This window comes from Puma concolor, chromosome A2 (genome assembly GCF_028749965.1).
Source record: "Puma concolor isolate L17-30 chromosome A2, mPumCon1.1.hap2, whole genome shotgun sequence".
Taxonomy (NCBI): Eukaryota; Metazoa; Chordata; class Mammalia; order Carnivora; family Felidae; genus Puma; species Puma concolor.
Window position 1 is genome coordinate 14,347,456 of NC_141668.1, and position 15,123 is coordinate 14,362,578.

The 15,123-nt window shown below is 39.2% G+C and overlaps 1 protein-coding gene across 7 annotated transcripts in view; it reads left to right on the forward strand.

The window, feature by feature from the left end:
- Positions 1–216: 216 nt before the first annotated feature.
- The window catches only part of BRAF (B-Raf proto-oncogene, serine/threonine kinase), a 167,253-nt gene continuing 152,346 nt past the window's right edge, over positions 217–15,123 (forward strand). For 3 of the 7 annotated variants that reach the window (XM_086688570.1, XM_086688587.1, XM_086688580.1), the window contains exon 1: positions 220–551. In XM_086688570.1, the coding sequence (XP_086544696.1) occupies positions 423–551 (129 nt within the window). In that variant the 5' untranslated portion in view covers positions 220–422. Of the gene's footprint in view, positions 552–15,123 lie in introns of all 7 variants that reach the window. The other 4 variants (XM_086688560.1, XM_086688551.1, XM_086688603.1 and 1 more) reach the window with 4 other exon arrangements.

The window sequence follows — 15,123 nt, forward strand, 5'->3', positions numbered from 1 at the left end:
AGCCATGGAAACGGCAGAGCGGAGGAAACGTGCACGCGCGAGGGTGGGCACGAAAGGAAAGAACCCTCCCCAGAAGACTGCGCGAGGGCGCTCCTAGGATTACGTCACGCACCCCGGTGACGTCACGGCCGTGACACGCGGGTGACGCGGGTGACGCCGTTGCCGCGGCGACTTCTAGTCGTCTCCGCCCCCTTCCCCCGCCCCCCGCCTAGCATCCTTCCCCCAATCCCCTCAGGCTCGGCTGCGCCGGGGGCCGCGGGCCGGTTCCTGAGGTGGCCCAGGGGCCCTCCCGCCGCCGGCGCCGCCCGGGCCGTCCCTCCCCGCCGCCCCCCGCCCTCCGCCTCCGCCTCCCCCCGCCCTCCGCCTCTCTTCCCCCTCCCCGCCCAGCAGCGGTCGCTCGGGCCCCGGCTCTCGGTTATAAGATGGCGGCGCTGAGCGGCGGCGGCGGCGGCGGTGGCGCGGAGCAGGGCCAGGCTCTGTTCAACGGGGACATGGAGCCCGAAGCCGGCGCCGCGGCCTCTTCGGCTGCGGACCCTGCCATTCCCGAGGAGGTGAGTGCCGGCGCACCCTACACCCCTCAGGTCTCTGGGCTCGGCTGGCTGGTGTTTTTGGGGGGAAAGAGGTGACGGTGGGGGCTCTGGTGCCCTGAGCCACCTTCTCCTTTGGGTTCTGCGGGGTGGGAGATGGGCATCCCCGCCGTGTCCCTCTCCGTCATGCAGCTCCTCGCTACGTAAACACACACAGTGGCCCAGGGGGGGTTTCCCTGGCTCGCACCCCAGTCTGGGGGATTCAGGCGGCATTGGCTGAGCGGGAGGCTATCAGTAGGGGGCGAGACTCAGGGTTGGTCTGAGAAGGTCACGGCTGGCTGAAGGTAGCCAGGCTCTCATCTCTTCGATGTTTTCGTTATTTTGGGGTGGGGAGGCAGCGAAGGGGGGCGGCATCCAGGTGGATAGATGTAGGTTAGTAGCCGGGGCCGGGACCCCAGCCTGAGTTACCATTGTAATTACTACATGGTCGGGGGGGGGGGTGGTGATGGGGCGCATCGTTCCCCTCCACTCTCCCTGATGTCTCCCTTTTCAGGCCTCTGCCCTCGCCTCCACTTTTCTACTTGTTTGGGGATTTCTTTTCACCTGTTTTACCCAGCAGATGGTTTTGATTTAATTTTTACTTTTTTCAATCTTAAATCCCACTGTTTCCGCTCTCCTCTCCATCCCGGTGTCAGGGCCCCAGTTCTTATGTTTGCCTGTGCTCTGTCGCTGAGTGGTAACCCTTCCACCCCCCATCCCATTCCCATCGGCCGCTCCGCTCTTTTGCCGGTTGTCGGACCTGCCAGCCTTGTAGCCTCAGTATCTACTTAAGACCATTTTTGCACTTCTCTTACCCTAGTTCTCTTTAGGCCCTCTGGATCATTCTACTGCTCCCTAGCATTGTTATCTATTATCTTCATAAATCCGTTTGGACGCTTTGGAGCTCCTTCCCTTCTGAATCCTGAAGCTGTCAGGATTCCATCAGGTTTCACTTGAACTACTGGCACTTTTTGGCTAGTCTTCCATTGTGCGTCCATACCTCTTTATTTTTTCCTACCCGTTTTTAAATAGATTTGATTGATTTCTTTCTGTTGTCCTCCTTTTTGTCCCAGTTTTTTCCTTTCATTTTTTCCTGCTTGGCTTCTGCTTCTCTCAGCCTGTTTTTTGTTTTTGTTTTTGTTTTTTTTTTTTGCATTATTTAGCCTATTATCACCTTGTCAAATTATTTACATTTGGTTTTCAAGGAAAACTTACTCCATTTACTATCTGGTATTGTATTATATAGAGTAATACACTTTATTATACTTTGCAGATAATGAGGTATTAGTATAATAACTGTGCTTTGTAGTTATTGATTAGATTATGTGATTTAATTCTGTTGACTTTGCTCAAAGTTCTCTTTCCTTCCGTACTGTTTACATTTTGTTTCCCAATTCTCATAATGTCTCTTTGTTCTATGTATGCAATGCTTCTTTCCTGCTTCATCATCTTTACTTTGGAAATTCACCCCATATGCTTTCTCTAGTATTAGTTTGTTCACAATTATAATTGTTTTTCAGTCTCCTCTACCACCTCCATCTATGCCCATGATGTGTTCTATGCCATCATCTGGTCTAAAGTTCTCATATGTTTTCTTCTTCATTAAATGGCACCACTTTCCACTTAATTTTTACTTTGCATTTTTGCTCAGATCAGTTTCCTCTAACATCTGTTCATTTTCACCAACTTCTTGTATTCTAAGGATAGCTCTTTTCCTTCTTCCATTTCCTAGTTTATTCTGATTTCCTTGTCCCCAGTTAACCATTCATTCGGCCTTGTTTCCTGACTTTTGGTTCTTAACTCTCTGAAGCTTCCTCTTGTCTTCCCTGCACCTCCACATTCCTTCTTATTTATAAACAGCTTTGTTCCGTTGACATGGAAATTTATTTTTAGGATACATTGTTTTTAATGGATAAATACTAGGGGTCACATCTGCTGTCTATTTTTTCCATGAATCGGATATGCCTTTGTCTTACCAGGCACAGGTGCCTCCAGGCTCCCTTTACTCTGTAGTGTATGTGTGGTTTTGTTGAATTCTAACTTTGAAGACTATTACAGAATGGAAGAATGGACAAATTATTGGGTATGGGTCATGAAATTGTAATTCTCTGACCATAACATTGTTTATACTGAGAACTTTAAGACTTAGTAGAACAGTTTGCAATGATATAGAGAAGTCTTTTGTTATGTATAATCTCCGCTGTCTAATTGGAAAGGGCCGGATTGTTTGAGCTCTACCCTCTGAAGATTCTGATTCTGTAGGTGAGAGCTAGCGCCATAAGTTTCTGTATTTGGCACACTTCCTGTGCCGTTCTCATGTGTTAATGATTGAGAATCACTAGGCTAATGAATTTAAGTTTAAATCGCCAATAATTAGAAAACGTATTGGTATCTCCTAAAACTACAAGGATACTCCTCTGACTCTCGTAACTAAATTTAATTAGTTAGAAGTGTTGTGTGCTGCGTCCTCCACTCAGGTTTTAATGTTTACTGATGAATAGTTTTATCTCTGTAATTTCTTGTAAGAGCTGATATAAAAGGTGTTTGAATGGAGAATAAATGATTAAAAGTGAATCTCTTTTGAATATAGATATCAATGTTATGGATGGCAGAATAAATTCCTCTAAGAAATACTTTAAAATTTGAAGTTGGTATGGTTAATTCAGCGAAAACTGAAATGTACTGTGTGTGGTCTTTTAATTGAACTATCTTCCTTATGTGCACTTAAAGAGGTAGACTTGCCAAGTGCATGGAAAGAAATGAAAAGTTGTGCTTGTGTAAAATGACACATTCTAAAGAATTCCCTTGCCTGACATTAAAATAGAGGGTTTTTTTTTTTTTTTAAAGTTTCTTAGAGGGAAATTTCAGCTTTCGGGTGTATTAAAAAATTTCTGACTACAGAGGGAAAACACATTCGTTATTGAAAAATTACAAAGCTGTAAGTAAAAAAAAAAAAAGAAAAAGAAAAAAATCTAATTATGTCACTAGGATATAAAAGTATAAACATTTTGGTGTATATCCAGAACTTTTTTAATGCTTGTATGATATAGTATATGTGGTTTTAGTATTTTAAACTTAATGTAGCAAAATGTTTTACGTTTCATTAGGTAATACTATGATTTTTTAAAAAAAACTGATAATTTTTTTTGGATATTAAAGATTTTTTTTACTACTTGTTATCAAACATCTTGAACATAGAATGTAGATTTTAGTTTTTGATGTATGTTGGGAAGTGAACAAATTTTTTTGGTCTGTATTTGTATTTGTAGACCTCAAAGTAGAATATTCTAGAAATAACAGGATCTTATTAAATATTTATGAAATGAATGTGCTTCTACTTGTGGTATTAAACCTTTATTTCTGACCATTTATATTTCCCTGATGTTTCTTTTTATGACTATATGGTATAATATTAGGATATTGTGACTAAATAGTATAATGAATACATTTATTTGAAAAACGTATTATATTAGGGTATGATATCTGTTAACAGTTCTTCTGCAGTGTTTCTGTAGAAGGAGCTTCTTATAATTCATTACAATTAAAATTATATTGTTTTCATGATTTCTTATTGCCTGCCTTAGTTAAGCTATGTAATTATAATAATGCATTGACTAAGCAGTATTCTGGGATGGAATCTTTATAATGTGGTTCACTGTATTAAAACACATATTTATAAACCATGAAAAACCAGAGATAGTCCCATTAGGGTACTGCGTGCTTGTATAGTTCTGGTATTGCTGCTAATACTTGTCTAGGTATTTTTGAAGGTGGCCAAAACATGCCTGTTAGGCATAACTATAAGATAGCTGTTTTTGTCTTTAATATTTCTAGTGGTCCCTTTCTGTACTCTTTCTCTCCTTCCCTCCTTTAGGCATCTACTTTTATTTAGAAAACTATCTGATAATCAGTCACTTACATATGCTGGCTGTTAAAGGAATCATTTGTCAGTAAACCGATAAGAAAGGAATGTTGGTTCTGGATGCTTGAATCTTTGAATGTAGTAAACTCGAAGCAAACTTGATTTAATCTTGTTTGGATAATAGGCCAGAAAAATTATATTAGGATAACAAGCTAGAGAGAGGTTTGACTTTTTTTCAGTTCCCTGTCCTTTGCTTTCCTGATAAGGATGAATAGGAAGCTGATCTAACACCTGGAAACCTATGTTCTCTGAGTGGTGGGGGAGAGAGGGAAGGAGCAGGCTATATTGTTTTTTTTAGGGTTTTCTGTGACCTGATGCTTACTTTGTTAAATGTGGCAGCTGCTTAGAATTCTTCCTTTTTCCTTTTCTCCCAATCATAAAGTTGTATTCTCCTTTAGAATTGAAAAGTGCATATTTCCTTTGACATCTTGGTATTAATTTAGCTGAGTTCTTAGTATGAACATTTTGTGTCACAATTCCCTTGTTCTAGGAAATGCAGTATGTTGCTATGCTTCCTATATTTCTGCCTCAAATTGTCATTAAAATAAGCTTTTATTGGCGCGCCTGGGTGGCTCAGTCGGTTGAGCGACCGACTTCGGCTCAGGTCATGATCTCACGGTTCGTGAGTTCAGGCCCTGCATTAGGCTCTGTGCTGACAGCTCAGAGCCTGGGGCCTGCTTCAGATTCTGTGTCTCCCTGTCTCTCTGCCCCTCCCCCGCTCATGCTCTGTCTCTGTCTCAGAAATGAATAAAATAAACATTAATTTTTTTTTTTTTAAATAAGCTTTTATTGTCAGTAGCTCTTACTGGATTTCATCTTCCTCAGTTGAATTAAGTCCTTTACTCATTCCCTTCATCTGTTCTACATTGGTTATTCTGTGAGGTCAGGATCACCAATAGAAAACTGACTTCTCAATTATGTCTACTGCTTTTGTAGACATAACGTTACAGATAATAAAAGAACCAAAAAGGTAGTCTCATTTGTATCGTTCCTTCGTTAAATATTTGCTGGAGGCATTGATGTGTTCTGGGAGGTAGTTTTTATTTTTTAGTTTCTTTTGGCTACCAACCTAATTTACTATCACACATAATTAGCATGGCAGAAGAAAGAAACTCTTAATACAGCCTACACCCTAACATTAAGCAATTATTTTTTTTCTACCCTCTACCCTCTGAGATTATTTTGGTTTCCATGTTTTCTCTTGGGCTTAAAAAACTATTAGTCTTGTTTCTTCTATCAAGACTATGCATATGGAGGGAAATTGATGCCCAGTAACTTAACATTCCTTTCGGGGTCCTGGGAATGTACTTGATACAGAGTATAAAAATTACTCTGAACTCAATTAACTTTATGTCTTTGGGAAGCTCTGTAACATCAAATGAAACATCATTTTCATTCTTGTAATATAGCTGCAGTTACTGACAGCACTTTTGGGAAAAATATACCATAGGATGGTAGTTTTTAAATTACTGTAGAGCACCAGACAATTTTTAAAAAACTACCACTGTAAGAAATGCAAGTTTTCAGTTATCCTAATACATACATAGGAGAGAAACAGTTTTTGTCTGTTTTGTACATTTTTTAAACTTTTTTTTTTTTAAAGAGAATGCGTGGGGGACGGGCAGAGAGAGAGAGAGAGAGAGAGAGAGAGAGAATTTCAAGCAGGATCCATGCCCAATGTGGAGCCCAACATGAGGCTTGATCTTACAACCCTGAGATGGTGACCTGAGCTGAAATCAAGATGCTTAACTGACTGAGCCACCTAGGTATCCCTGTTTTGTACAGTTTTTTTTTTTTAATCTTTGCATTTTGCAACAATATGTGGCACAGAAGTACTCAAATATTTCGTGAAAGAAATAGTGAGTGGAACCTTATTAGATATAATGCACTCTGTTTTTCTGTACTTTTCAGTTCTCCTTTTTTTAAAATTGTTTTTAATGTTTATTTTTGAAAGAGAGGGGCAGAGTACAGGTGAGAGAGGGGCAGAGAGAGAGACAGACAGACACACACACACACACACACACACACACACACACACACACACAGAATCCGAAGTAGGATCCAGGCTCTGAGCTGTCAGCACAGAGCCTGACACAGGGCTTGAACCCAGGAACCACGAGATCATGACCTGAGCTGAAGTCGGATGCTTATCCAGTCAAGCCACCCAGGCGTCCCTCAGTTCTCTTTTTTTATGCTATGCATAAATCACTTTACTAGATTGATAACAAATTGGTTGTAACAGGCATTTTGAAGGGTGGTGTAACTTCTTCAGCAGTTACGAAAAGGCTCTGTTTAGTTCTACACTTTAACTCTTGAAGTTCTTCAGTTATCTGCTTTGCATGTTGGTTTCCTTGAAAAAGAGGCTTTTATGGCTGTGAAAATTTTAGAGATGTGTACTGGCATAAATCTTCCCAATTGTAATAATCTGTGTAGAAAATTTCAACAACTTGTATCTAAGATAGTGGTCAGCAAACATTTTTTGGAAAGAGTCAAATGGTAAAATTTTATGCACTGTGGGCCTAACTACTCTGTCTCTGTCAAAACAACTCAACAGATTCAACAGTGGCATTGTAGCACAAAAGCAGCTAATAGACTCTGTAAGTGAATTAGCCTGTGTTCCAATAAAACTTACGGACAATGGAATTTGAATTTCATATAATTTTCATGTGTCATGAAATATTCTTATAAGTTTTTTCAACATTTAAAAATGTAAAAACTATTCTTGTGGGCTGTATTAAAATAGATGATAGCCCAGATTTAGTTCATGGGCCAGAGTTTTCAGATTACTGGTCTAGGGGAGACTGACTATATCATATTAAAAGTTCTGAAATGAAGGTGTGGGTTAGAGGTCTATAGAAAGTTGATCATTGTTTTTTGAAAAAATGTCGGGTTTATTGGGATATAGTTTACTATACTGTAATGTACCATTTTAACTATATAGTTTGATGAGTTTTGACAAATGTATGTAGTCATGTAACCACTGCCACAGTCAAGATATGGAACGTTTCCATCATCTCAAAAAGTTCCCTAGTTCCTCTGTATTCAGTCCCCTTCGCTGACCCTCAGTTCCTGGCAGACACTGGTCTGGTCTCTAGTCTTATTTTCCCAGAAAGCTATATACTTTCCCGGAAAGTTATATAAATGAAATGATAAAGTATGTGGTTTTATGTATTTGGCTTCTATGATTTAGTTTGATACATCTGAGATTCACCCAGGTTGTATGTATCAGCAATTAGTTTTTGCTTATTATTTAGTAGTAGTCTATTGTGTGGATATGCCACAACTTCTGCATTTACCAGTTGATGCGGTAGTAGGGTTGTTTTTGGTTTTCAGCAATTGCAGTAAAGGTTGCCATAAATATTTGGGTTCAGGTTTTTATGTGGACGTGGGTTTTCATTTTTCTTGAGTAAGGACCTAGAAGCAGGGTTGATGGGTTGTATGGTAAGTATATATTTAACTTTATAAGAAACTACCAATTCAGTTAAAAAATGAGCAGAGGACATGAACAGACATATCTCCAAAGAAGACATCCAGATGGCCGACAGACACATGAAAAGATGCTCAATGTCACTCATCATTAGGGAAATGCAAATCGAAGCCAATAAGATATCATATCACACCTGTCAGAATGGCTAAAATCAAAAACTCAAGAAAAACCAGGTGTTGGTGAGGATGTGCACTGCTGGTGGGAATGCAAACTGGTGCAGCCACTGATGGAAAACAGTATAGAGGTTTCTCAAAAAATTAATAATAGAACTACCCTACGATCCAGTAATCACACTACTGGTATTTACCCAAAGAATATAAAAACACTAATTTGAAGGGATATATACACCCCTGTATTTATTGCAACATTATTTACAATAGCCAAATTATGGAAGCAGCCCAAGTGTCCATACACTGATGAATGGATAAAGAAGTGGTGTGTGTGTGTGTGTGTGTGTGTGTGTGTGTAAAATGGAACATTATTCAGCCATAAAAAGAATGAAAGCTTGCCATTTGCAATGATGTATGGATCTAGACAGTATAGTGCTAAATGAAATAAGTCAAAGACAAACACCATATGATTTCACTCTTATGTGGCATTTAAGAAATAAAACAAATGAACAAAGGAGGGGAAAAAAGAGACCAAAAGATAGACTTGTAACTACAGATAAAATGGTTATCAGGAGGGAGGGAGGTAGGGGGATGGGTGAAGTAGGTGAAGGGGATTAAGAGTACACTTATGTTGATGAGCACTGGGTGATATATGGAACTGTTGAATCACTATATTGTACACTGGAAACTAATAACAACAACGTATGTTAACTACACTGGAATTAAAACAAAACAAAACAAAAGAAAGGAAACTGCCAAAATTTTCTAAACTAGCCATACCGTTTTGTATTGCTACCCACAGTGAATGAGCATTCCAGTTATTCTGTATCCTTGCCACCATTTGGTATTGTCAGTCTTCTTAGTTTTAGCCATTCTGATAGATATATAGTATTTGCTCATTGTGGTTTTAATTTGTATTTTCCTAATAACTAATGTTGGATATCTGTTTATGTGCTTATTTACTATCCACATATTTAGTGAAGTCTCCCATTTAAATCTTTCTATTTAGTTATTTATCTTCTTGTGGAGTTGTAAGAGTGCTATATTTACATTCCGGATTCAAGTCCTTTATTTTTTTTTTTATTTTTATTTTTTCCAATGTTTATTTATTTTTGGGACAGAGAGAGACAGAGCATGAACAGGGGAGGGTCAGAGAGAGAGGGAGACACAGAATCGGAAACAGCCTCCAGGCTCTGAGCCATCGGCCCAGAGCCTGACGCGGGGCTCGAACTCACAGACGAGATCGTGACCTGGCTGAAGTCAGATGCTTAACCGACTGCGCCACCCAGGCGCCCCTCAAGTCCTTTATATCAGATAACTGTTTCGCACATGCCGCCCAGTCTGGCTTCTCTTTATATTTTCCTAATTGTCTTTTGAAGAGTAGAGGTTTTATTTTTGATGAAGTTCAATTTATCATTTTTTATGATTTCTGCTTTTTGTGTCCTATTCAGTAAATCCTTTTTTTTTTAAAGTTTATCTATTTGGAGAGAGAGAGAGAGAGTGCGTGCACACACATGCGAGTGGGGAGAGGGAGAGAGAGAATCCCAAGCAGGCTCTGCAACGTTAGTGCAGGGCTCGAATTCACAAACCGTGAGATCATGACCTGAGCCAAAGTCTGATGCTTAACTCACTGAGCCACCCAGGAACCCCTATTTAGTCAATTTTTGCCTAATTTAAGATCATGATACTTTCTCCTATGTTTTTGTTCTAGAAATGTTACAGTTTCACCTGTTACACATCATAGGTCTGTGATCCATTTGGAGTTAATTTTTGTGTATGTTGTGAAGTAGAGGTTAAAGTTCATTCTTTTTCATATGGATGTCCTGTTTCATAGTTGTTGAAGAAACTTTTTTCTGTCAAGTTACTTTAGCATTTTTATTGAAATCAATTGATCATATATGTGAGTTTTGAACTCTGTTTTATTGACCTATATGTCTTTTCTTTGGCCAATATCACACTATCTTGATGACTATAGCTTTATAGTTAAGTCTTAAAGTTAGGTAGAACCAATTCTTTGGATTTTTAGAACTTTAAAATTTGATTTTTGAATTTCCTGTGTTAACTATACTTTTAGAAGGAAAAGGTCCATAATTTTCTTATTCTGAAAAGTATTTTCTACCCCCAAAAGCCAAAGACTCACTGCTATTTATAATTAGAGCACCCCTATCTTGAATTATTTGGTGGTGAGGTTCATGAAAAATGGCAGGTAAAAACTTTCATTCAAAGTTCATTTCTTTATAAGAAATGAAGGAGATGTTTCAGTGGGTTGCACAAGCAGTCAATAATGTCCTTTTTACCATATTGCAAAAATATTAACTGTAAAGAAGATATGTGTGGGTGAAAATATATTAAGATGTTTATTCACTACAAAAGTCACTGAAAATGTCAGCTGGTGGAAGATACTAGTTTCTACTATGTTATTCTCCATCTTCATTGTAATAGTTCTTCTATTTGAAACCTATGTCATGTTCTGTGATGTTCCAGAATTAGCACCTTTATTAATCTTCAAGGCATCATTAAATTGTTTTTACTAAGGATAAGCATTTGGTGATTGTTGGTCATATTTCTACCTTTCTCGTTGTGGCTCATATGATCCTTCATCTTTTTTTAATTACACTGGTGATTGCTTAGCTTAGGGGAAGTCCCTACAAGATAAACTATTTCTGGTCATGTTTTTCATCTAGGTATTAAACAAAAAATCAGCAAACATGTTCATAGAGCATAAGTCTTGAATACCTGACTCGTACAGGGCTGTGTGGGAAGGTAGATAGTATCCAGGCTTTTGTTCACATTGTAAGGAGTGTTATTCCAGATGTATTTGGCTACCTTGCAAATTTGGAAAATGCTCTTCTAGGGAGAGAGAAGCTCAACATTTTGGCAGACCATTTTCAACTGTTGTTTCAAAATTAGTGTGTTTAAAAAATGCTTTTCCTTTGTAAAAGATACTTTGTGTTTACATTGAGAAATACTCTACTCATGTTTTATATTTTATATTTTTAAATATATAACCATTAAATTAATAACATCAAAAAAGACTTTCTATTTTTAGAATAGCTTAAATTAAATGAAATTTTAGGATGCTTTTAATTTTGAAATAGTTTAAGGGGCGCCTGGGTGGCTCAGTTGGTTAAGTGTCTGACTTTGGCTCAGGTCACGATCTCAATGCTTGCGAATTCGAGACCCGCATCCAGCTCTGTGCTGACAGCTCAGAGCCTGGAGCCTGCTTCAGATTCTCCATCTCTTTCTGCCCCTTACCTACTCATGCTGTCTCTGTCTCTCTCTTTCAAAAAATAAACATTAAAAAAAATTTTTTAAAAGAAATAGTTTATTTTCTAAAAATGTTTACTTTTTATCTGAGAGAGAGAGAGAGTGAGTGCAAGGGCAGAGGAAGGGCAGAGAGAGAGAGAGGGAGATAGAGAATCCTAAGTAGACTCCAGGCTCCAGTCTGTCAGCACGGAACCCAACTGGGAGCTGAAACTGACTAAACTGTGAGATCATGACCTGAGCCAAAGTCAGACACCTAACTGACCAGAGCCACCCAGGCGACCCCAAAAATAAATAGTTAAAAATGCTGCTTAGGTTTGTTCGTTCCTCTGTTAGAATTTCTAAACTGCATTTTCTATATTATCACATTTATTTTGCAAAATAAATTTGTTTGGTCTCATAGATGGACTTTTAACATTAAAGGGGATTAATAGCTCCAGCAGTAATATTGTAAATATTTATTAGAACCTGAATTTTTTGTATTCTCAGCCTGGGTCTAATCTCTTTTCCTCTGTTTTATTTTTTTTATTTTTATTTTCTTTTTAAAAAGTTTATTTATTTTGAGAGAAGACAGTGGGGTGGCGGCACATAAAGAGAGAGAGCAAGAATCTCAAGCAGGCTCCATGCTCAGTCAGTACAGATCTCAATGTGGGGCTCAATTTCATGAACCATGAGATCATGATCTGAGCCTAAACCAAGAGTCAGATGCTTAATTGAGCCACCCAGGTGCCCCCTTTTTCTCTGTTTTTAAAGATATACCATCTACCTAGAAATCTCTCTGTAACTTAAAGGAAGAAAAGCATAACAATTACTAATGTAAGAGTCTTAAATTTTTTTAAATATTTATTTTTGAGAGAGAGAGAGAGAGAGTCAGAGTGTGAGTGGGAGAGGGGCAGAGACAGGAGACACAGATTCTGAAGCAGGCTCCAGGCTCTGACCTGTCAGCACAGAGCCTGACGCAGGGCTCGAACTCATGAACTGTGAGATCATGACCTGAGCCAAGGGTGGACACTTAACTCACTGAGCCATCCAGGCGCCCCTGTAATTTAAGAGTCTTATGTAGGTATTGTTTTTTTAGAGTTCTTATTAGCATAATTTCTGGTAATGTTATATGAAGGTAATTTCATTCCCATTCATTATAAAAGTATGCTATCAATACCAAACAATTATTGCCTTTATAATTTTTTAATATAAAAAGGTAAAGTACTATTAATTATTCCTAAATACCTCAAAATTGCATTTTTACACAATTGTATAACTGTATGTCCATGGGAATGGGGTCAGAACTTCAGACAGGGAAGAGGTTACAATTCATTGTAGTCGTTACGTTCCTATTGTACAACCACTGAAAGTGTTCATTTCCCCTTAGTTTTTGTACACTTTTAACGCTTTTAACATTTGAAAGATTCCACCCATATTTTCTTTCTGCAGGTGTCTCCTCATATTAATATTAAGTTACACAATATGAAGTTAGTTTCACTATGCATGAACATTTAGTTCAGTGTAACTTTGTGATAACTCTGTTGTAGAGGATTTTTCTGCCTTTGAGTTTGACACTTAAGCTTCTGTATATATTTATGAAGGAAACTTTGGTTATTGGTTATCATGGATGACTCTTTGAGAGAAAGGTTTAAATAGTTCTAGCAACTGTTCTGTGTCATAGCCATTCCTATGCAGTTTGCTTATCAATGGCGGCATTTGCTTTTTCCCTCCGTCCCCTGTGACAGCCACTGAACTTGTAAGTGGATCATAGTGGTATGAGAATAAAATGAGATTGTGGACATGTAAAACCCTTCACAAAATTATAGTCATGTTATTTTGCTGTTCATTTTCAAGATTAAAAATAAATATATTCAGATTTTTCCTTTCAGAAATACTTATGGCATTTTTTACGATGTTCAGTGACACAGCTCAGGGCTTTAGATGTTACAGACTTTTGGCAATTCTTAATATAAGGTTGTTGATTGACCTAATAGGACTGTTTCAATGTTGATTACATTCAGTGTTATCTTTAAACCACTACTGAGTTAAAGAAACACACAGTGACAAAATACTTATATTTTTTGGTAAGCATGTCTCAGGAAAGAGGTAAAATGTGTTAATATGATAGTACACAGACTGTGTCTCATGACTTTATTGGAAAAATGGTAAGCATTAGGACTTGTGTTTTAACATTTTTAAAGCTATGGTCCACCATATTCCTTGTCCTCTTTCTTTTAAAAACTATTTATTATTTTTTTAAATTTTTTTTTTTTTAATTTTTTTTTTTCAACGTTTATTTATTTTTGGGACAGAGAGAGACAGAGCATGAACGGGGGAGGGGCAGAGAGAGAGGGAGACACAGAATCGGAAACAGGCTCCAGGCTCCGAGCCATCAGCCCAGAGCCTGACGCAGGGCTCGAACTCACGGACCGCGAGATCGTGACCTGGCTGAAGTCGGACGCTTAACCGACTGCGCCACCCAGGCGCCCCTAATTTTTTTTAACGTTTATTCATTTTTGGGACCGAGAGAGAGAGCATGAATGGGGGAAGGTCAGACAGAAAGAGGGAGACACAGAATCTGAAACAGGCTCCAGGCTCTGAGCTGTCAGCACGGAGCCTGACGCGGGGCTCGAACTCACGGACCGCGAGATCATGACCTGAGCCGAAGTCGGACGCCCAACTGACTGAGCCACCCAGGCGTCCCTAAAAACAATTTTTTTAACGCTTATTTATTTTTGAGAGACAGGGTGCAAGTCGGGGAGGGGCAGACAGAGAGACAGACAGACAGACAGAATTCGAAGCAGGGTCCAGGGCTCTGAGCTGTCAGAGCCCAATTTGGGGCTCAACCCCGTGAACTGTGAGATCATGACCTGAGCCGAAGTCGGACGCTTATCTGACTGAGCCACCCAGGTGCACCTTACTTGTCATCTTTTTAAAACTACATTGATGACTGGTAGTAAGTCGTTTCATAGGCCATTATTCAAGTATTCAGTAAATAAATATTTGAGTGCCTACAATATGCCAGGTAGTAATCTCGGTGCTTAGGAGTACATTAGAAAACAAAACAAAGATCTCTGCCCTCATCTAGCTTACATTCTGGTGGAGGTATGTGTATATAGTGGGGGAGGGACAGATAGACACACAAAAAGAAAATTACATAGTATGTTTGAAGGTAATAAGTTGTGTGGAAAAATCAAAACAGAACAGGGCAAATTTTGGGGGGTAGGTTGCAATTTAAAATAGACAAATTAGGGGCACCTGGATGGCTCAGTTGAGTAAGCGTCCAGTTTCAGCTCATGTCACGATCTCATGGTTTGTGAGTTTGAGCCCCATATTGGGCTCTGCACTGATGGTGGGGAGCCTGCTTGGGGTTCTCTCTCCCTCCCTCTCTGCCCCTGTCCCGCTCACTCTCTCTCTCTCTCTCTCTCTTTCTTACTCTGTTTTGCATTCTCTCTCAAAATAAATAAATAAATATCTTAAAAAAATAAAAATCAAATAGGGAAATTAGGTTAGGGCCTTAGTTGAGAGGGTTGACATTGAGCAAAGATTTCAAGAGGTAAAAGAGCATTTCAGACAGAAGAACCAAATTCAAAGGTTCTGAGTCAGGATGTGCCTTGCCTATTCGAGAAATAGCAAGAGGGTCAAAGTTGCTGGAGTGGCTTAAAGAAGGGAGCTGAGGGGTGCCTGGGTAGCGCAGTCAGTTGAGCGTTGGACTCTTCATTTCGGCTCAGGTAGTGATCCCAGGCTCGTGGGATTGAACCCCATATGGGGCTGCACACTAGGTGTGAAGCC